Here is a 23,053-nt window from a genome sequence, read left to right as displayed (position 1 = left end):
GTCATCTTCAAAGTGTGTTCCCTGTAGAGAATCTTTAAGTGGCCCAAAGAGATGGAAGTCTGTGTCAAGTCTGGACTGTAGGGTGGATGAGGCAATGATGTCCAACCAAACTTGGCTGTGAGCATTCGTGGAACTCATTGTGAGCATCTCTCTGAATAGCCGAGAGTCTCGATCATCACAGATGCACTTCCAATGCTGACCGACAACTGTAGAGCCAACTGTTGAGTTGTGATGCACCAGTCGGCACGAATCATGACATCTGCACGATTCAGCATGTATGGAGTAGTGGCTGTGACAGGAAGTTCCGAGTGTGGCTGATCACAGAGCTCTGTTTCTGCATTTCCGGAGGCTGTAAATTTCTTGACCCATTGTTCAACTGTACTCCTATCAACAGCAGCATCGCCATACACTGCACACAAATGTTTATGGATGTTCACCAAGGTTTCTTTTTCTGCAGACAAGAATTCAATAAGGGCATCTGCTTGTAACATGAGTCATATGTAGATGCCATTTTGACGCTGTACTATGGCTCTGTCATCTGCCAGAATGGTTTGAAATTTCACCAGCACATAGAAAAAATATCAAATGTGAAGCACCAACAAGTACATTTGTCTATGTATATTAATGGCCTTTTATAAAAAATGTGGGGCATTACTTATTGAATAACCCTGGTAGTACAGAAATTTTTGCTCTTGTGTTTACTGGAGACACACACACACACACACACACACACACACACACACACACACACACACACACACACACAGAGAGAGAGAGAGAGAGAGAGACTTATGGTATTTTCATACTCCTAATTAACTATGCCTAAAATTAAGTTTCAGCCCTACAAAGCTATAACGATTTCAATTTTTATCCTAATTTATTTTATATCTTCCTGTAAATACAAGTGTTTTCAAAAACTGTAGTTTCCAGTCCAAGTCTTTACTAATTTTCAGTATTCCCTTACAGTTATTGATAATGTGATTTTCATAAATGAAACCTACTTAGTCATTAAAATGAGCACTGCATACCTGTTAGAATAATATCAGGAATACTGGAGGGTGTATTTGGTGTCTGTGGTGTTGTCTGCTGCGTACTACCACCACTGGGGTTGACTGCCACTGGACGGTTGTAATGAAGTTGTGATGGGGACTGGCTGTAGTAACCATGGTCAGCTGCATTCAGTTCTTGGCTGCTGATCTGTGTCAGACCAGAACTCTCTTCTACTGGGCTTCCGTGGTTGATTGCCTGTGTAGTTTAAACTTAAATGTGAAACAGCCAGTAACATCACTAGTTACTAAATAGTGATCAGAACACAATGAAAGAGTATCCAAATGGAAATGTATATTTGTAGCATTTATTCAATATAGTTGGTTACATGATTTACACATTTCATACATTCCACGGGTTAGTATAACCTGATAATCAAATAATAATTTAAAAATGATAATTTCCAGTCAATTTTAGCATTACAAAATAATATCAGCAACTGTGCAATTTTACATTACTCTAAGCATGGTGAACAAATCCCACAAAAGCATCAACAAATGAAAACTTTACACTTTCGTCCTTTTACATGCAAAAATTTTGCCGTCAGTGGTACGACAACACTGTCACAGAGAATTGATACACAAATCTCTAATGTTTGGGAAATGAATTAGTTAAGATGTTGACTTCTTTCAGAGTAGTAATTATGAGAGTTACTGGTGACAGCAGTGAAGGAAAAAATATAGATATTTATAAGGGACAGAGTAAAGATAACAACCCACAATATAGCTGCGGTACTAGAGTGTCGATAGGCATATAAACAGAACTGAAATGTTACTAACCTTATGGGCAACATCCTTCTTCAGAACTAACTTGTGCGTAATACACATACGCACAAGCATCACTTCTCAGCTACACTGGCCTGGCCAATAAATTTTACCAGCACTGAAGCATGAGATGTGTTCGTGTATTCTTTACTAGCTAGCTTCATAAGCTTAGCAACATTTTCAAAATTTGTTGATGTGGCTACTGATTGCTCAGCACCTCAATTAAACAGTTGTTACCTTTACTACTTCCATTATTTATATTCCATCTGATCTTTTCAAAATGGTTCAAATGGCTCTGAGCACTATGGGACTTAACTGCAGAGGTCATCAGTCCCCTAGAACTTAGAACTACTTAAACCTAATTAACCTAAGGATGTCACAAACATCCATGCCCAAGGCAGGATTCGAACCTGCAACCGTAGCAGTCGCTCGGCTCAGACTCAAGCGCCTAGAACCGCTCGGCCACTCCGGCCGGCTGGAGCTTTTCATTATCAAACCTAGGTACCTGGTATTTTGATTCAAATTGTCTTCCTTATTTCACTGCAAATACAATGGGCACAGTCAGTAATCAAAAAATAAACTAGTTTAATGTGAGTCTAACCTAAGTAACAGCATTTCTCAATGACGAACAAAACTACTGTAAGTTGACTGTATATTGCACCTTTTCAGTAGCATGAAACACTTTAGTAATTCAAATACAGAATGTTTATCCTGCAAACATGTTCTCTGAAATGGATATTGGTAATTGTATGTGTCTGAATAGCATATTCTTTGATTCAGTGATAGTTTGTGGGCACTCAGCCCATCACTTTGTCGGGATGATTACAATGAACAGTAGAAGATATGATGGTTGTTGTTGCGGTCTTCAATATGAAGACCGGTTTGATATAGCACTCCACACTAGTGTATCCTGTGCAAGCCTCACTCTCACTGTAATGTACACCTATTTGAATCTGCGTACTGTAGTCCAGCCATGGTCTCCCTCTACAATTATAAGTCCCCACAATTCCCTTCATACCACACTGATTACTCCTCAATGCCTCAGGATGTTTCGTCAACCAACTTCTCTTAGTCAAGTTGTCACATAAATTTCTTTTCTTCACAATTTAACACAGTATCTCCTTACCAATTCTCCTTGATGCCTCAGGATGTGTTGTCTGCCAGTCCCTTCTCTTAGCCAAGTTGTTCCAGATATCCTTTTCTCCCCAATTAAGCGCAGTATCTCCTCATTAATTCTCCAATTTACTCATCTAATCTTCAGCACTCTCCTGCAGTGCAGAATTTCAAAAGCTTCCATTCTCTTCTTGCCTGTACCATTTATTGTCCACATTTACCTTCTGTACAAGGCTGTACTTGAGACAATTACCTCCAGAGGAGGTTTCCTAACATTTGAATTTATATTAAATGTTAACAATTCTTCTTTTTTTACTGCCATTCTGCATGTTATATCCTCTCTATTTTGGCCATTTTCACTTATTTTGCTGATCAAATAACATAACATAACATAACTACCTTTACTACCTCACTCCTAATCTAATTTCCTAAGCATCCCCTGATTTAATTTGACTAAATTCCATTACCTTTGTTTTAATTCAGTTGCTGTTCTTCTTATAAACTCTTTTCAAGACACTGCTCATTCCATGCAACTACTCTCCCAAGTCCTTTGCAGTCTCTGACTGAATTACTGTTAAACACAAAATTTTTTGCCCCCCCCCCCCCCCCCAAATGAACTTTAATTCCCTTTCCAAATTTGTCCTTGGTTTCCTTCAAAGTTTGTTCAATGTACAGCTTGAATAACATGGAGGACAGATTACACCCTATCTCACTACATTCTCAACTACTGCCTCCCTTATGTGTCCTACAACTCTTAACTCTTACAACAACAGTCCGGTTTCTGTGCAAACCCTAGATAAACTTTCACTCCCTATACTTTATCCCTGCTACCTCCAAAAAATTGTATTGCAATCAACACAGTCAAAATTTTTCTCTCAATCTGCAAATGCTATGAATGCAGGTTTACCTCTTTTCAGTCTATCTTTTAAGATAGGTTCTAGACTATTATTGCCTCACATCTTTCTACATTTCTTCAAAAACTAAAATGATCTTCCCTGAGGTTGACTTCTATATTCTTCTGTATATATTTCGTGTAACCCTGTCTCACTAACAGTATTTTGCTCACCAGGTGGAGTAGTTTTGTTGTGGCTGGCTGTCCCAAGGATTTCAATAATTTTGAGGGCAGTGTTTTCCTCACCAGGTGGAATAGTTTTGCTGTGACTGGCTGTCCCAAGGGTTTCAATAATTTTGAGGGACTATCACATACTTCAGGAGCCTTGTATCAAATTGGGTCTTTCAGTGTTCCGCCTTTTATAATATATTAATTTCAGGTCTTCCTTTCTTCACTTAGTACTGATTTGCAAATTGCACTTTTAATATTCATACAAGTGCTGCTCTTTTCTGCAATGGTCTCTCTAATTTTTCTGTAGGCAACATTTATCTTTCCCACAGTCAACCATGTTTATACAACTTTGTGTTTGTTCTCTAAACATTCCTGCCTCGGCATTTTGCACTTTCTGTCAAGCTAATTTTTTCACACCTGTATTCGGTTTCACCTGCTTCATTTGGTGCATCTTTATATTTCCCCCTTTCACCAATTAAATACAAAGTCTCCTGTGTTATTCAATGTCTTCTATCCCGCTTTATCTTTTTTGCCCATTTAATCTTCTGCTGCCTTCACTATTGCACACCTCTCAAGTCTATTGATTTGTTTTCTTTTTATTTCTTTCCACTGATCCAGTCAGTTACTGCCTATGGCACCCACTGAAACTCAACAATCTCTGATTCTTTCAAATCATAATGGTTCTCTCACTTTAAATTCCTACCTGTCTGCAATTTCTTCAGTTTTCATCTGAAGTTAATAACCACTACATTATGGTCAGTGACCACATGTGCCCCTAAAAATGTTTTGAAGCTTAAAATATGGTTTCAAAATCTGTCTTACCATTATGCAATCTATATGAAACCTTCCACTGTCTCACTGAGGCGACAAAAGTCATGGGATAGTGTTATGCACATATACAAGTGGCGGTAGTATTGCAAACACAAGGTATAAAAGGGCAGTGCATTGGAGTAGCTGTCATTTGTACTCAGGTGATTCATGTGAAAAGGTTTCCAATGTGATTATGGCTGCACGATGGGAATTAACAGACATGGAATGGTAGTTGGAGACAGACACATGGGACAGTCCATTTCAGAAATTGTCAGGGAATTCAATATTCCGAGATCCACAGAGATGTGTGTGCCGACAATACCAAATTTCAGGCAGTATCTCTCACCGCAGACAATACAGTGGCCGAAGGCCTTCACTTAATGTCCAAGAGAAATGGTGTTTGAGCAGAGTTGTCAGTACTAACAGACAAGCAACACTGCATGAAATAACCCATGAAAACAGTGTGGAACATATGGTGAAATTATCCATTAGGACAGTGTAGCAAAATCTGACATTCATGGGCTCTGGCAGCAGCCAACCGACTCTAGTGCCTTTGCTAGCAGCATGACATTGCCTGTAATGCCTCTCCTGAGCTCATGACCATAATGGTTGGACGCTGGATGACTGGAAAGCTGTGGCCTGATCAGATGAGTCCCAATTTCTGTTGGTAAGAGCTAATGGTAGGGCTCAAGTGTGGTGCACAGCCCACAAAGCCATGAACCCAAGTTGTCAACAAGGTACTGTGCAACCTGGTGGTGACTCTGTAACGCTGGGAGCTGTGTTTACATGGAATGACTGGGTCCTCTGCTACAACTGAACTGATTATTGACTGAAAATGGTTATGTTTGACTATATGGAAACCTTTTGCAGCCATTTATGGACTTCATGTTCCCAAACAATGATGGAATTTCTATGAACGACAATGCACCATGTCACCAGGCCACAATTATTGGGGACTGGTTTGAAGAACATTTTAGACAATTCAACTGGCCACCCCGATTACCTGACAAGAATCCCATTAAACATTTAAGGAACATAATCAAGAGGTCTGTTTGTGCACAAAATCCTGCACTGATAACAATTTCATAACTATGGACAGCTATAGATGCAACATGGCTCAGTATTTCTGCAGGGGACGTCCAACGTCTTGTTGAGTCAATCCCATGCCAGACTGCTGCACTACACCAGGCAAAAGGTGGTCTGGCATGATATTAAGAGGTATCCCATAACTTCTGTCACCTCAGTGTACATAACTTTCTTTCATGTATCTTAAACCAAGTGTTTACTGCAAAAAAATTGGGGTCACTGTGAATTTCTATCAGGTGACTTTCCCTTTTGCTGTAATGCCACAGCCCATGTTCTACAGCTATTGTTCATTCTCTTCATTTTCCTACTACAGAACTGCTGTTCATCATTACAATTAAATTTTTCTTTAACAATCTGAAAAATTTCTACTAGTTCATCCTACATTCTTTCAATCTCTTCATCACCTGTGGAGCTTGTATGCATATGAATTCTTATTGCTGTAGTGGATGTTGGTTTTGTATCTATCTTGGCTATAATAGTGTGTTCACTATATTGTTCACAGTAACTTACATAGCTATTTTCTTATTTATTATCAGACCTGCTCCTGCATTGTCCTATTTAATTTTTTGGTCTTCCTGCCATCTTATTACATTAATTACAACTACATATTTCTCCAACTTATCCATTTATCTTTTTAAATTTTTCAACCTTTCTACCCGATTGAAGGTTGAAATATTCATTCAATGCTCCAGTCCACAGAACAGCAGTTTTGTTTTTCTTGAAGACATCATCATTCTGAGTAGCCCCACCTGTAGTCTGAAAGTATGGCTGTTTAACCTCCGGAGTATTTTACCCAAGAGGATGGCAGCATTATTAAACCATACAATAGAGTTGTATGTCACCAATAAATATGATCCTTCTGGCATTTGCCGTATCACTGCAGGAAGACCATGTTAAAAGGTCACATCAATCGATCATTGAGTCTTACCCCTGCAACTACTACAAAAGCTGCTATCCTCTTCAGGAACTGGCCTCTCTACAGATACATCTCCCATGTGGTTGACCTACAGTATGGTTATCTGCATCATTGAGGCATGTATGCCATCCTACCATGGCAACATTTATGGTCCATGAGGGCTGTGGGGAAAAAATGGATTACCAAGCAGCAGCTGTGCACGGAAAATGACGTGTATACAAGATAAATGTTACACAACTTGTAACAAGAAACCTAAACACTTGCTTCTTGGTATCCAATGTAAGTTTTGGGGCTTTAAATACACCGCCTGACCAAAAAAAAAAAGTAGTACCCAGAAGACATATTTGGACGTCAATGTACCGTCATAAACATACGCTGTGGTTATGTTACTGATTACAATCACAATTCTCCTCTATGACAGTTACAACAGCCACCAGAATACACTAGTTTTATTAATATTTAGTGTTGTTCCCACACCTAGTATGGAGTATACAGGGAATCAGATGTTGAGTGATCACTGTGCAGGACACAGAGATGCTGTGAGACACCAAGCACATTGAAACCCTTTCATATCTGCACCTGCCATACAAGAGCAAGTAATGGACACTCGTGTCACCCCATCATTGGCCTTGAGACAAGCAGTAGCCAGACTAGGGAATTAATGTTGCACACAATTAAACACAAATGGGTATGTTTGGAATGGTGCTGTGACTGGGAAATTGCATCACATTGTATTGTGTTCAGTGATAAACTGTGGTTCTGTATTACCCCCTGATAACTATCGCTGGTGAGTATGGTGGCGACCAGTGGAGAGGTCCCATTCTCCCAATATTTTGGAAAGGCACAGTAGTGTTCTTGTGTCATGGTGTGGGGACCATCAGGTATGACTTCAAACAGTGACTGAGGGAACTCCGATGGCAGATCTTGCTTCCTTAATGTGTTACCCTCATGTGACAGTGCCATGGTACCATTTTTAAACAGGACAATGATGGTCCACACACGGCACCTGTCACCATGAACTGCCTGAGTGATGATGAGGTAGCCTTGTGGACAGCAAGATCCCACAGAACATGTGGAACCAATTCAGATTTCAAGTCTGCCCAGCATATCAAGGATATGTTACAACAACTGTGGGATAGCTTGCCTCAGGAGAGGATACACCTTTCCCAACCAAATTAGTGCATGCATCCATTTCAGAGGGGATGCAGCTTCATAGTGATAGGTGGGCTGATGCTGCCAAGTTCTCTGTAAATTTGATTCAATATAGTGATCACTGAAGTCACACCTAATCCCACTCATCCTGTGAACCTTCATTTTGTTTCTTCATCCCCTTCAGAACGCTTCTTTTTTTAAAAAATCAGGAGTGTGTATTACAGAACTCTAAGCATACACCATTTTTTTTTAGATGCTTGTAGATAAAATTGATAAAGTGAGCAACTTCTTCTGTTGCAATACACACCAGCAAGTTTTTCTCCCTCCCAGATATCACTTGCGCATGAGAGGATTTTTATGTACTGCATCAGTGGCCTTTTACAATGCTTGACACTTCAAAATACTGTAGTGAAGAGGCACCAAAAGACAATGAACAGCAGTGTTAGAATTTGATAGAAAATTTTACACCAAACTGAATTTTCAAAGCAAGAGAACATGTGACATTCTGTAGTCTTGATCAGTTCTGTAGTCCCAATTACTTAACCTGCTGCATAAAGTTAATTTTATTCATATGTATCCTTGGTATTACAACTTTCACAAATATTAGTATAGTGAACTTATAAGGGGACTGTAGCTTTGTATCATCACAAATTTACAATACATTCAGGACTTGGCCAGAAATGAAAGTGGCCGAAATGCGAGCTGAAGATACTAATCATTTAAAGAAAATAGCATTTTTGGCTCAGTTCAGGTGGGGCATGAGCTATTTATGTTAGCGTAATTTCCAAGCAGCAGCTGATACGGAAGAAAGAGCACAGAATGGTAATCCGAGGGATGTAAGGTTGAGTTCTTATGTGGAAACTTTTGAGTTTTTTCTTTACTTGCACTAAAAATGAAGTGAAATAATGTTCAATATATTGTGTTTGTTACTATTTTCATAACAGATGTGAAACGGAAAATCTGGGGATGGAAACGAATTTCCAAGAAGTGGCTGTACTTACAGCACCACAGGAACCGGTGCCAACAACTTCTCAAGAAGGGATTGTAATTAAAGCTTACAGGACTTCGTATTCTGTTCGTTTTATTTTGTCAGCTGCACAAGAACAACAGGTTCCTGGTGCAGCTGAAATCGACCCATTAGCCATTGTGGCAAATGCCAGCTACAGCTATGGAGCTCATGTGCTTTGCTCCTGACTGAGTAACATTAATTTTTTGAGAATATTGTCAGAACACAGTCAGAATACTGTGAAAAATATTGAGTTGACCAAAACCATCTCATACTACAAGAGAAAATATTGATGTCCCTGGAACATCAGTAGAAGACAAACAGGAGCCTTACGAAGATAGAATCCACACTAAAACATCGAAGCAACATTTCAAAATGTTACTGGATTATAATTTCCTCCTTTTGACCGAAAACAATCTGATCACAGCTGAAAATTCGCTGATAATAACCGAAAAACACAAGAAAGTAATGAAAGTTTTATTGACTACAAGTTAGTGTGCAACAATGTGTTTACCTACTCCAAAGAGAGAAGAAACAAATCCACACTTATAGGATAGGATTTTTCATGATGAAGACAGACTGCCGCTATGCAGTATTAAAGTGATTCTCACAAAATGCACTCTGCTAGTGCAATCCTGCATCATCAGTTAAATAATCTGATCAAAAAGCTTCAAAACCACTCTCGTCTCATTGAGAGAGAAAATAACAAATTGCATCCACAGAAGATTGCACCAAAATATAATCCACTGCACATCACTAGTTACCCTCATCAATATTTGGCGAAATGATGTGTTATGCAAGGTTTGCTCAAAAATTGTGCTATGAGAGAGAACCTTCTGTGAATTTATACAAAGTTTGTTTTTCTATAGAAACTCTGAAACAGCTATGTAATTGTAAAAATATAGCAATTATGATGTGTGCAAGTTCCCAAGAAAATAGCTGTTTCAACCTTTTATGATGAATATCACCCAAGAACATGTAAATTATAACCTGAAAAACAATAAAAGTAATTAATATTATATACGAAGTTCTTGTGTGCGCCTCACAATCCCTTTCAAAATATTTACTTGCTATCCCAAATTTTCCTTTGCCTTTCCTTTTCATGCCTCTTATGGAAATACTTATAAATACTATATACTGAGTATTATTTTGGTTTATTTGTAGTGTAATGTAAAAATTGAAAAAAATTACAAAATAGTTTCTGGGTAGGCACTCGACCATATTTTAATTACTGTTCTGTACTCTTTTCGCTGCATCAACTGCTGCCCAGAAAACATGCTAACATAAATGCTTCATCCCTTGGCTGACCTGCTTGGTTATCTGGAGCTCTACTTCTGCTGCTTTTATTTCTGGCCTGCATACAGGAATATCATAAATTTGAACAAATTTTGTGATTATGTATGGGGATGGACCCTTGCTAGTGGTGAAATGTCTTCAGAAGAAGGTAGATTTGAGAACTGAAGGCCAACATTATAATATAATTGCCAGTGTTCTCAATAATTTTATGAAAAGGTGAAAACTAGATGGGTAAGACTATGACAGATACAGTAAACTAAAACAGGGTGAAGAAAAAAGTAGCACTGTGAAGAAATGCTGAGACGGAAGAAATTAACATAAATTACAGCCAGATGGGTGACAAGAACCAAGGACATGTTGTAGTGCTAGTTCCCACCTGCAGAGTTCTGAGAATTGGTGTCTGGGGGAAGAACCCAACGGTGCATGTGGTGAAACAGGCACCAAGGACATTATTATCATGCTGTAGAGCATGCTCTGCAACAGGATATTGTGTGTTGCCATTATACACCTTCTGCCTATGCCCATTCATTCTAATTGATAACTTGATGGTAGTCGTGCCAATGTAAAAGGCCGAACAGTGTTTACATAACAGTTTCCATAACTGTTCAGTCTCTTAGAACGACATCACCACCAACAAATTATCAATTAGGATGAATGGGCATAGAGAGGGTGTAGACTGGCGACACCCAATATTCTGTTGCAGAGCATGCTGTACAACATGACAATCATGACCTTGGAGACTCAACACATGTGCCATCTGGATTCTTCCCCCAGACACCAGTTTCTCAGAACTCCTCGGGTGGGAACCTGTGCTACAACACGTCCTTGTCTTTCGCCACCCTCCTGGCCTTAACTTATGTTAACTTTCTTCCATCTCGGCATTTCTTCATAGTGCTACTCTTTTCTTCATGCCGTTTTAGTTTTCTACATCCTTCATTGTCATACTCACCTGTTTGTCAGCACACCCCTCCCACCTCTGTTACATACAAAGCACTTAGCTTTTCACTCTTATTAACTCGTACACAATGTTTAAGCAGTAATTTCTGTCTTGGATATTACCCTGTATTCCACCTTTAAGCTCTCAGGTTTTCAAATCTCATCCGATGCAGTCCCCCACAGTCTGTCTTTCCTTCTCATCTCCTATGGTACTCTCCTGACCTACGGTTCTGGGTGACTTTCCCAAAATCTACCCCTCTTCCTAGATCTCTCCAGTCCTTTTCCTTCACCCCTCTTCCTTTCCCTTCAACCCTTCTGCCTGAAGAAGGAGCTAGTGGCTCCAAAAGCTTGCCTTATTACAACCCTCTTTTTTGAGCTTGTTCTGCCACTGCTTGGTGAGCAGATTTTTTATCCATCTAATTAAATTATTTTGTCAAAAATAGATTGTTTTCATTGTTAAAAGTAACTATACTGCTGTATTAATGAAAGAGGAAAAGGTCATGCAGCTGGTTTCAATCTCATTTATGTGAAAGAAAGCACATCCTTCAAGCACAAGAGGTACATGAATTTGATTTGGCTGCTACAATTTAGGATGAACTTCAGGGTTCCACACTTAAATCAATTATTTCTGAACATGGCAATTACTTGTCAATGTGGTAATAGACAGCTCCATAGACAGCTCCAAAGTTGTTTTATTTGGCAATCATACAAACATCATAATGTAAAATCCAGGATGGAATGTAACAATATTAGAACGTCGAGCGGCCTTAATGGCCGAAAGCTTTATTTGTGACAGCCTTTTTGTTGTGCTTATCTACGACTCAGTATCTTCGCTATATGGTGGATACAAGCATAATATATATATATATATATATATATATATATATATATATATATATATATATATATATATATATATATATATATATATATATATGGGCCAAGAACTGAGCAACAAAGCAAACAACATATTCAGGAGATTATTTTTTTAATATTAAGCTGACACTCATTTTACTAAAACACAATATATTCCGTTTTTCGTACACAATTTTATTAGAGGTCACATTTCACCCCATTACAATGTGCTATGGGACTGAGGGGAAAACATAAAGCTATTATGGAAGAGTTGGGTTGGGTTGATTTGGGGGAAGAGACCAAACAGCGAGGTCATCGGTCTCATCGGATTAGGGAAGGATGGGGAAGGAAGTCGGCAGTGCCCTGTAAAAGTAACCATCTTGGCATTTGCCAGAAGCAATTTAGGAAAATCATGGAAAACCTAAATCAGAATGGCCGGATATGGGATTGAACCATCGTCCTCCCAAATGCGAGTCCAGTGTGCTAACTGTTGCGCCACCTCGCTCGATCTATTATGGAAGACATATAGTGGTAACCTACTGCTGAAGATGACTGCAGCTACTTCTAGAACAATAATAGTTTACCAACAGAAACAATGATTTGTACAAGCGGGTTTACTTTGTGTACAATCATTTCTTGATATCACTTGAGATAATATTTTAGGGCAACTCAGCTGAGTCACTAACAGTATTTTAATTCCAGAAGGGCACCGTAAAAACATGTGTATCACCGACCAATGGGTATGACATTCATAATTAAAAACTACTATTTATTTCTTTCCTGTATATGTATGAAGTCTTGATTTTCATATACAAAAAACAACATACACTCGAAACTTTCTATTTCCAGCACAATATTACAGCACTCGGAGCAGAGATAATTTAAAACTTCCTGCACACTGTTTAAAATTCTATGCTCAAACACCACAGTATATGTGGTTAAAAATTTACAACAAACTAAAATTGGTCTTCACTCTTCTAGCACAAAAATAATATTTCTCTACTGAAGAACTGATAAATGATAATTTTCAATTTTGAACATGGGATTTTTCTTTTTTTTTTTTTTTTTTTTTTTTAGCGAGAACTGTTGCGAGTGTTGTGTATATGTGTTATAGTAATGGATGTAAAATACAGTAACTTTTGTATTTTAATACTTCATCGTGAATCTAGAAATGTATTCTGTACAACAAATCAATTTTAAAACTGTATGGAATGAAATGAACCATTTACATTTCACATTACCCTCTGCAGAAACACCCATTTAATTGTGATAATATTTCTATAATTCAATTCACTTTAGTAAGTTCAATAACAACAGAGTCTTATGTTATTCTTGGTCTGTTGTCTTCCCACATGATTTCAGGCAATTTTTGGGAAGATTCCTAACAATAGCTCCTGCTCCCATCACCTATACAAAATTAGTATTTCATAACAACAAGAACAGCTATTATTACAACTACTAAATTATTCTTCCCCCATGAACCATGGACCTTGCCGTTGGTGGGGAGGCTTGCGTGCCTCAGCGATACAGATGGCCGTACCATAGGTGCAACCACAACGAAGGGGTATCTGTTGAGAGGCCAGACAAACATGTGGTTCCTGAAGAGGGGCAGCAGGCTTTTCAGTAGTTGCAGGGGCAACAGTCTGGATGATTGACTGATCTGGCCTTGTAACATTAACCAAAACGGCCTTGCTGTGCTGGTACTGTGAACGGCTGAAAGCAAGGGGAAACTACAGCCGTAATTTTTCCCGAGGACATGCAGCTTTACTGTATGATTAAATGATGATGGCGTCCTCTTGGGTAAAATATTCCGGAGGTAAAATAGTCCCCCATTCGGATCTCCGGTCGGGGACTACTCAGGAGGACGTCGTTATCAGGAGAAAGAAAACTGGCATTCTACGGATCGGAGCGTGGAATGTCAGATCCCTTAATCGGGCAGGTAGGTTAGAAAATTTAAAAAGGGAAATGGATAGGTTAAAGTTAGATATAGTGGGAATTAGTGAAGTTCGGTGGCAGGAGGAACAAGACTTTTGGTCAGGTGATTACAGATTTATAAATACAAAATCAAATAGGGGTAATGCAGGAGTAGGTTTAATAATGAATAAAAAAATAGAAGTGCAGGTTAGCTACTACAAACAGCATAGTGAACGCATTATTGTGGCCAAGATAGACAAAAAGCCCATGCCTACTACAGTAGTACAAGTTTATATGCCAACTAGCTCTGCAGATGATGAAGAAATTGATGAAATGTATGACGAGATAAAAGAAATTATTCAGGTAGTGAAGGGAGACGAAAATTTAATAGTCATGGGTGACTGGAATTCGTCAGTAGGAAAAGGGAGAGAAGGAAACATAGTAGGTGAATATGGATTGGGGGGAAGAAATGAAAGAGGAAGCCGCCTTGTAGAATTTTGCACAGGGCATAACTTAATCATAGCTAACACTTGGTTCAAGAATCATAAAAGAAGGTTGTATACCTGGAAGAATCCTGGAGATACTAAAAGGTATCAGATAGATTATATAATGGTAAGACAGAGATTTAGGAACCAGGTTTTAAATTGTAAGACATTTCCAGGGGCAGATGTGGATTCTGACCACAATCTATTGGTTATGAACTGCAGATTGAAACTGAAGAAACTGCAAAAAGGTGGGAATTTAAGGAGATGGGACTTGGATAAACTGAAAGAACCAGAGGTTGTAGAGAGTTTCAGGGAGAGCATAAGGGAACAATTGACAGGAATGGGGGAAAGAAATACAGTAGAAGAAGAATGGGTAGCTCTGAGGGATGAAGTAGTGAAGGCAGCAGACGATCAAGTAGGTAAAAAGACGAGGGATAATAGAAATCCTTTGGTAACAGAAGAAATATTGAATTTAATTGATGAAAGGAGAAAATATAAAAATGCAGTAAATGAAGCAGGCAAAAAGGAATACAAACGTCTCAAAAATGAGATCGACAGGAAGTGCAAAATGGCTAAGCTTGTCTCACTAGGGGTAAGATAGATACTGCCTACAGGAAAATTAAAGAGACCTTTGGAGAGAAGAGAACCATTTGTATGAATATCAAGAGCTCAGATGGAAACCCAGTTCTAAGCAAAGAAGGGAAGGCAGAAAGGTGGAAGGAGTATATAGAGGGTTTATACAAGGGCGATGTACTTGAGGACAATATTATGGAAATGGAAGAGGATGTAGATGAAGATGAAATGGGAGATAAGATACTGCGTGAAGAGTTTGACAGAGCACTGAAAGACCTGAGTCGAAACAAGGCCCCGGGAGTAGACAACATTCCATTAGAACTACTGATGGCCTTGGGAGAGCCAGTCCTGACAAAACTCTACCATCTGGTGAGCAAGATGTATGAGACAGGCGAAATACCCACGGACTTCAAGAAGAATATAATAATTCCAATCCTAAAGAAAGCAGGTGTTGACAGATGTGAAAATTACTGAACTATCAGTTTAATAAGTCACAGCTGCAAAATACTAACGCGAATTCTTTACAGACGAATGGAAAAACTGGTAGAAGCGGACCTCGGGGAAGATCAGTTTGGATTCCGTAGAAATGTTGGAACACGTGAGGCAATACTAACCCTACGACTTATCTTAGAAGAAAGATTAAGAAAAGGCAAACCTACGTTTCTAGCACTTGTAGACTTAGAGAAAGCTTTTGACAACGTTAACTGGAATACTCTCTTTCAAATTCTGAAGGTGGCAGGGGTAAAATACAAGGAGCGAAAGGCTATTTACAATTTGTACAGAAACCAGATGGCAGTTATAAGAGTCGAGGGGCATGAAAGGGAAGCAGTGGTTGGGAAAGGAGTGAGACAGGGTTGTAGCCTCTCCCCGATGCTATTCAATCTGTATATTGAGCAAGCAGTAAAGGAAACAAAAGAAAAATTCGGAGTAGGTATTAAAATTCATGGAGAAGAAGTAAAAACTTTGAGGTTCGCTGATGACATTGTAATTCTGTCAGAGACAGCAAAGGACTTGGAAGAGCAGTTGAACGGAATGGACAGTGTCTTGAAAGGAGGATATAAGATGAACATCAACAAAGGCAAAATGAGGATAATGGAATGTAGTCAAATTAAATCGGGTGATGCTGAGGGGATTAGATTAGGAAATGATACACTTAAAGTAGTAAAGGAGTTTTGCTATTTAGGGAGTAAAATAACTGATGATGGTCGAAGTAGAGAGGATACAAAATGTAGACTGGCAATGGCAAGGAAATCGTTTCTGAAGAAGAGAAATTTGTTAACATTGAGTATAGATTTAAGTGTCAGGAAGTTGTTTCTGAAAGTATTTGTATGGAGTGTAGCCATGTATGGAAGTGAAACATGGACGATAAATAGTTTGGACAAGAAGAGAATAGAAGCTTTCGAAATGTGTGCTACAGAAGAATGCTGAAGATAAGGTGGGTAGATCACGTAACTAATGAGGAGGTATTGAATAGGATTGGGGAGAAGAGAAGTTTGTGGCACAACTTGACTAGAAGAAGGGATCGGTTGGTAGGACATGTTTTGAGGCATCAAGGGATCACAAATTTAGCATTGGAGGGCAGCGTGGAGGGTAAAAATCGTAGAGGGAGACCAAGAGATCAATACACTAAGCAGATTCAGAATGATGTAGGTTGCAGTAGGTACTGGGAGATGAATAAGCTTGCTCAGGATAGAGTAGCATGGAGAGCTGCATCAAACCAGTCTCAGGACTGAAGACCACAACAACAACAACAACAACAAATTATTGTTCACTTAATGAGGTGAGATATTCAATTATCTTGTGAGAATGTTACATTGGTCGCACAAAATAAATAACGGTATCAATCAATTTACATATTGCAAGACAATGCTCTCTATAATTAAACACAAGCCCTCAAAGACTGATGAATTGCTTGGTCATTTTCCAAACATGTGATGCAATTACACACAATGAAAGAATGTCTGGATCATATTTTATTTTTTCACATAACACATTCTGGGAGTTGGCAATCACCACATTCTGCTATAAAAATAAGATAATATAAAACGAATACCTTAACATCATTACATTTTTTTTATTTGGTCACCTACCTTTTGCTTCCTATGCTATATTGAAATACTTTGGTTGCTGTGTAGGATGTCAGTATCATTTTAGATACATCTGAGATTTTAATTTCTTTTTTGGCTAATTTCTGTGGCAGAAGCAGATTATAGCAGTCTGCTAAAATCAAACAGTCTGTTTGGAAAAATAGAATGGAATTCAGACAGATCTTTGATTGTACAAGTGTGATATGGGTGCTATCTCTATGAAGAACTTCTATACTTTATATCTGCAACTATTACCAAGTGCAAGAAGGACCAAGAATACAAATATCTATTTTCAAACCTCTCCTCCCATCTTTTTACTGTGGTTAACTATTTCTCAGTCAATGTGCCAAGCATCAGTCATGTGGTAGAGTAAGTGCTGATTTGAGGACATTTATCCATACAAGTGGCTTATCATTTGGCCCCACCCCTCCCCCTTTTCTATCGTACACATTCAATGAAAAAATCACTAAAAAAAATCACTTTCTTAATTGAAATTAGTAGAAATATAAAAGTTCTCAATACAATAATCTCACAAGGTGGTGAGGTATTCTAGAGAGATTTTCCAACTCAATAAATCATAAATTTGGTGATATATCTAACACATCACTATCACAGGGAATTTTCAATGGCAGTTCTGTTGTAAGATTATTAAGTTTGACCAAGGCAGTTTCACTAACAAATATTTACTTAGAGGATATGAACTCTTCAGTAGGAAAATGTATTACCAAGAGTTTTTATAAAACTCAAGGATATTTCAAATTTTGCTATGGAATAACAGTTTACATTGAACCCTTAAAGATTTTTCTTTTTACTGTAACACTTCCTCCAGTGGAAAAGTTAAGCACATAAATAAACAAAGAAATACTGATTTGCTTTCTGCACATAGCAAATTAAATCAAAATCCGTTCAAGAAATTTCATCAGAATATCAGCCAACTGGTTCTTTTGATGCATTTGTCACAACATAGTACTTTGCCAGAGTTCCACTTATACGCTTGTCAACAGTAAAATCGGCATCACTGTAAATTCTCAAATATTCCTCTCTGTAATAAATAATATGATAATTTAAAGTGCAACTCAATGCCCGTCCTCAGTAGCTGATTAAAACTATAGTGTGAACAGTGTTAATCATCACACAAGTTATATATCTGGATGACTTCTATTGAAAAATACACAAGACATTCAATTGCCTCATGACAGGAGAAAGAGGATGAAACTGCATCATTTTGATTGTTCTCTTGATGTTCAATGGGAACTGAGATCATAATGGACTCAACCAGTTGAAATCTTTCCAATATCTGTTCAATGTATTTTTCTTCACTTACCATTACGCTGCATTCTCACTTTTCTTTGTTTTCATGCCAAGGAAACTATCAAGTGTAGGTGTTAATATATCAAATTCACATTGTAAAATATTCAGAAAAGCAATAACAGTCATGACTTCCATCAGCTGCAACTTTTTTAATGTAGAACCCAGTGGTTTGACAGTATACTCAGGTTTTCGAATCTCGTCCAATGCAGTCCTCAACAATCAGTCTTCCCTTCTCATTCCATCCGTAAGTCTCCCCTGACCCAGTGTTTTGGGTGACTTTTCTGAATTCTTCCCCTTTTCCTAAACCTTATCAGTCATTTTCCTTCAACCCTCCTCCTTCCCCTTCATCCCTTCTGCCAAAAGAAGGAGCCACTTGTTCCAAAAGCTTGCAAACTTTAATACCTTTTGTGTGTGTGTTCTCCTTACACTGAATGGTGAGTAGATTTTTCACCTATCCAATTACATCATATTTTGAGAACCGACCAACTAGTACTAGGACTCGAGATTCATTTTTGGTAGTCATGAAAGTACACTTCCTGTATGAGCGGTTTTTTTGGTGGCATAATAATGCGACTTTGGAAGTGCACTTTTAGGTAAATATTGCTGCTCATTTCACTCACAGAGAATTAAGCTATGCTTTTAGGTTACTGCCTAACAACACATTCAGAAATCGCGAAGTATTCACAAAAAAAAAGCAAAGTAGTTTTGACAAGCATGACTGTAAACATTCACTGTTATAAAATTTAGCTGCAATTTTCAAATATGCCATAATTTACAATGCATATGATGCAAACTTAAATTCCTATGAATGAAGAAAACAACAGTTAGCTACCTTTATTTAGGAACGGGAAGAAATGAAGAACAACATTATGATTCGTTATCAACATCTCACTCATGATTGATTGTCTCGATTCCCTATGCTTCACTGCGCCATTACCAAAAGCTGCATGTCACATAAAAACAGTCAACAACGTAAGTGCACTTTAACTACTCAAACATACCACAGGTTGTAAAGGCTTTTGGTGGGAACTGAAGACCTACCAGTATGATTCGAGACATGGACTTCTATACTGCAGTGTCTGCTCACAATACTTTTGACAATTTTTGTTCAGCATTAAACACGCAGTTCTATAATTATTCTATTTTCATGTTTGGCCACACTATTATGTTCAGGAGGAGAGAGTGGAGGAATCAATAATTCTGTTCCCTTATCTACAAGTAATTCCTTTACTTCCTGGTTATTAAATTCTTTCCCTCATCACTTCTAAATTGTTAAACGACATGGCCACTGGTTTGAACTTAATTTAAAAACTGTTTAAGCAGATAATACACTTCATTTTCCAGTTCAAAAAGAAAATTCAACTGAATTTGCTGAAATCGTCTTTAAAACATACGTTATTGTTGTGTTATGTCCACACTATAACACAACAAATATTCTGTGATAACCAAATTTATTTGAACTTCTGACACTCAAAACAAAACTTAAGTTCGACTACACAACACCTCGCTGGCTGTAGCGCCAAGGAGAAATCAGAGTCACTAGTAGAGAACACAAGTCCAAACCACTGCCAACCAGTCGATATCGACGTGTCTTAAGTTTCCAGCCAGGGAGGACACAGTACGGTTCGGTCGTCATGAATCCAGCACCCGGGCAGTAACACAGTCATCGGCGAAGATTGAACTGGTTAAATATGCAGGTCCGGCCAATAAGAGTGTTGGTAGATGGCGCCCTTTTACGGTTGCTCACTCTGGTGGCATGGGCAGTGTTGCCAGGGTAATCTGCATCGATAGTGGTGTGTACGCTGCCGCTAACCCTGCGACGACGCATTCACTTCCGCCAGTTGCTGACATAGTGTGCGGCGCCAGCGGTACTCGCTGTGTGTCGCGCGTGTTGTAGCACGTCATGCCGAGTTGACGGCTGCTGTGCGGCGGCCGATATGACAGTTATCTTGAGCATACCCAGAGAATGTGTGGTCGAATAAAACTTGGTTGGACTTTCAAGGAATTAATTACCAAGAGTGAATGTGCAACCAAGTTTCTGTCAACCTCATATAGGTCAACCAACACATGCACCGATGGAGAATGTTGTGTAGAACATCAATGCTGTCATTGTGTATCGCAACCCATATCTATTATTGCTGCACATTGTATATCAACTGGGCATACAACAGAATACAACAAAACAACAATTTTGACTACCACTAATTTATTGTGGGGTAGCATTATTAAAGATTCCATGGAGATACAAATGGCAGAAATCCTTATTACTGACAGCAACTGCCAATTGCATAACATACGGAATTCCACTATTTTCAGAATTTGCTCTCAGCAAAGGCAACAGAATATGCCAAGGGCCATGGCGAGCAACAACCCAGCAGATAGTCAGTGCAAAATGTGTACAGTGCACTAACAAATTGTGTGGCAAGAGTAACCCATGCCAGTCACCAACAGTTTACCTGAAGATGTTTGGCACATACCTAGATGAAATATTGTACGGAGTAGTGAACAATGACCATTTGCACTTACAAAACATCACCGAGCAGATTAGTTTTCACCAGGGATAATCTACACATTGACTAATTTTTACAATATATCCAATAAGGAATTGCTTTGTTTGTTTCAACATTTTTAGTAACTGAAATTGATTTATGGCCCTATAATGATCCATACAAGATTTTCTATGTAATGTAAATAACAACCAATACTAGTTTACTTAATATATAATGTCATTAATTACGAACAGTACAGTAATATTTGTACGGTGTCAAACACTATGCAGGAATACCCTAAAATCAATGCCACCCATATTTCAGTAAGTAAAGAGACCCTTCGCTTAAAGGTGACAAGTAATGTTCTCAAACTAACTGTTCATCAGTAGTGAATGTATGCAGAATGTTTTTTTCAGCTTGATTTGTAACAGTTACAAGCTTATCCTAAAATTCAAGAAAGATATTACATCATAATGTTAAACCTTCCCTTATAGAAGCCCTAAACTTTTTGTAAGTATTGCACTACATAAAATACAGAAGCTGCAAATCAATATCACTTCATTACCAGCCTATATGTATGTCTGTACAAAACACTTGTGAGCAGACAAACAGAAACTAGCATGTTGTAAGTAACACAAGTGTGCTTTGTTTCTTTAATTTACTGTATACTCTTTAAAATCAGTATTTAAAAAATCTGATTAACATATTGTCACATTAAGAATATTTTGAAGAAAGGTTTAGACTACTTTGTGGATGACGGATCCAAAAAATGCTGCTATATTTGACAACGCCTTGATGACAGTACTAGTACTACAGACAGTGTACAGATCCAGTCTGGATTATCAACAAAATTGGAATGTAGCTAGGATATATCAGCAATGTGAACTTTGTGCAGGAAGGTTTTACCAAAGATAAATTCTGCATTTACCTAATGCTACAAAAATTTCAGTTACAAACACAGTTTTTATTAAACCTCCTGTAATGTGGGAAAATGAGTTGGTTTTGTACTCTATAATAATCCAAAGATCAGGCTACTGCACTGCCAAAATGAATACCAACAGAAACAAAGGATGAGAACCAACAACACCCTGTGCATCTTTTGAAATGGTGAAAGAAGATATTTTCATTTTCTGAAAACCAACTAAGTTACAGGGAACATTTCTTGTGGTTAATGAAACTGAAAAATAGTTTAAGGAAGGAATCATCAGTTTCCTGTTTAGGGAATATGCTTGATATTCACAATGTTCTCTAAATGACTTTAATCTGTTGTCAATACCATCCTCATTATTGACAGTATCTGTTGGTTTGGCAGAAGAGCCAACACCATGTTACTAGAGGAGGCCGAAATGCACGCGTTTTAGCTCATGCAGGCTGGCGTGAGGAAGGAAGAACTATACTGACGCGAGGTCTGGAACATGACAAGGAATGAGAATTCAGAAAGCGGACGTAATTAGTTTCATACTTAACTTTAATCCATTAATGATGAACATCGCTCTTGACGGTACATGATTCACAATTTTATCTGTTCAGAATACATTCTCGAAGAATATGGCGCCTTGCTAGCTCGTAGCAAATGACGTAGCTGAAGGCTATGCTAAACTGTCGTCTCGGCAAATGAGAGCGCATGTAATCAGTGAACCATTGCTAGGAAAGTCGGCTGTACAACTGGGGCGAGTGCTACCGAGTCTCTCTAGACTAGACCTACCGTGTGGCGGCGCTCGGTCTGCAATCACTGATAGTGGCGACACACGGGTCCGACGTATACTAACGGGCCGCGGCCGATTTAAAGGCTACCACCTAGCAAGTGTCGTTCAAATGGCTCTGAGCACTATGGGACTTAACATCTATGGCCATCAGTCCCCTAGAACTTAGAACAACTTAAACCTAACTAACCTAAGGACACCACACAACACCCAGTAATCACGAGGCAGAGAAAATCCCTGACCCCGCTGGGAATCGAACCCGGGAACCCGGGCGCGGGAAGCAAGAACGCTACCACATGACCACGAGCTGCGGACGCAAGTGTGGTGTCTGGCGGTGACACCACAGTATCATTTTATTTGAAGATGGTATGATGAGGTCAGTCTTGATATTTCATGCAGATTGCCACTGCAGATAAATGTCCGTTCTTTAATCTTATTTGCAGTGCA

General features: G+C 38.6%; 1 protein-coding gene across 4 annotated transcripts in view; it reads right to left on the bottom strand.

Moving 5' to 3' along the window:
* Positions 1 to 23,053, bottom strand: part of LOC126259802 (CREB-regulated transcription coactivator 1-like) — a 382,069-nt gene that overhangs the window by 30,729 nt on the left and 328,287 nt on the right. For all 4 annotated transcript variants that reach the window (XM_049956826.1, XM_049956829.1, XM_049956827.1 and 1 more), the window contains one exon: positions 1,029 to 1,245. In XM_049956826.1, the coding sequence (XP_049812783.1) occupies positions 1,029 to 1,245 (217 nt within the window). The remainder of the gene's footprint in view (positions 1 to 1,028; positions 1,246 to 23,053) is intronic.

The sequence above is a fragment of the Schistocerca nitens genome, chromosome 5 (genome assembly GCF_023898315.1).
Source record: "Schistocerca nitens isolate TAMUIC-IGC-003100 chromosome 5, iqSchNite1.1, whole genome shotgun sequence".
NCBI classification, from domain to species: Eukaryota; Metazoa; Arthropoda; class Insecta; order Orthoptera; family Acrididae; genus Schistocerca; species Schistocerca nitens.
The sequence above is the reverse complement of the archived record's forward strand: the minus strand, read 5'-3'. Positions and strand labels throughout refer to the sequence as shown.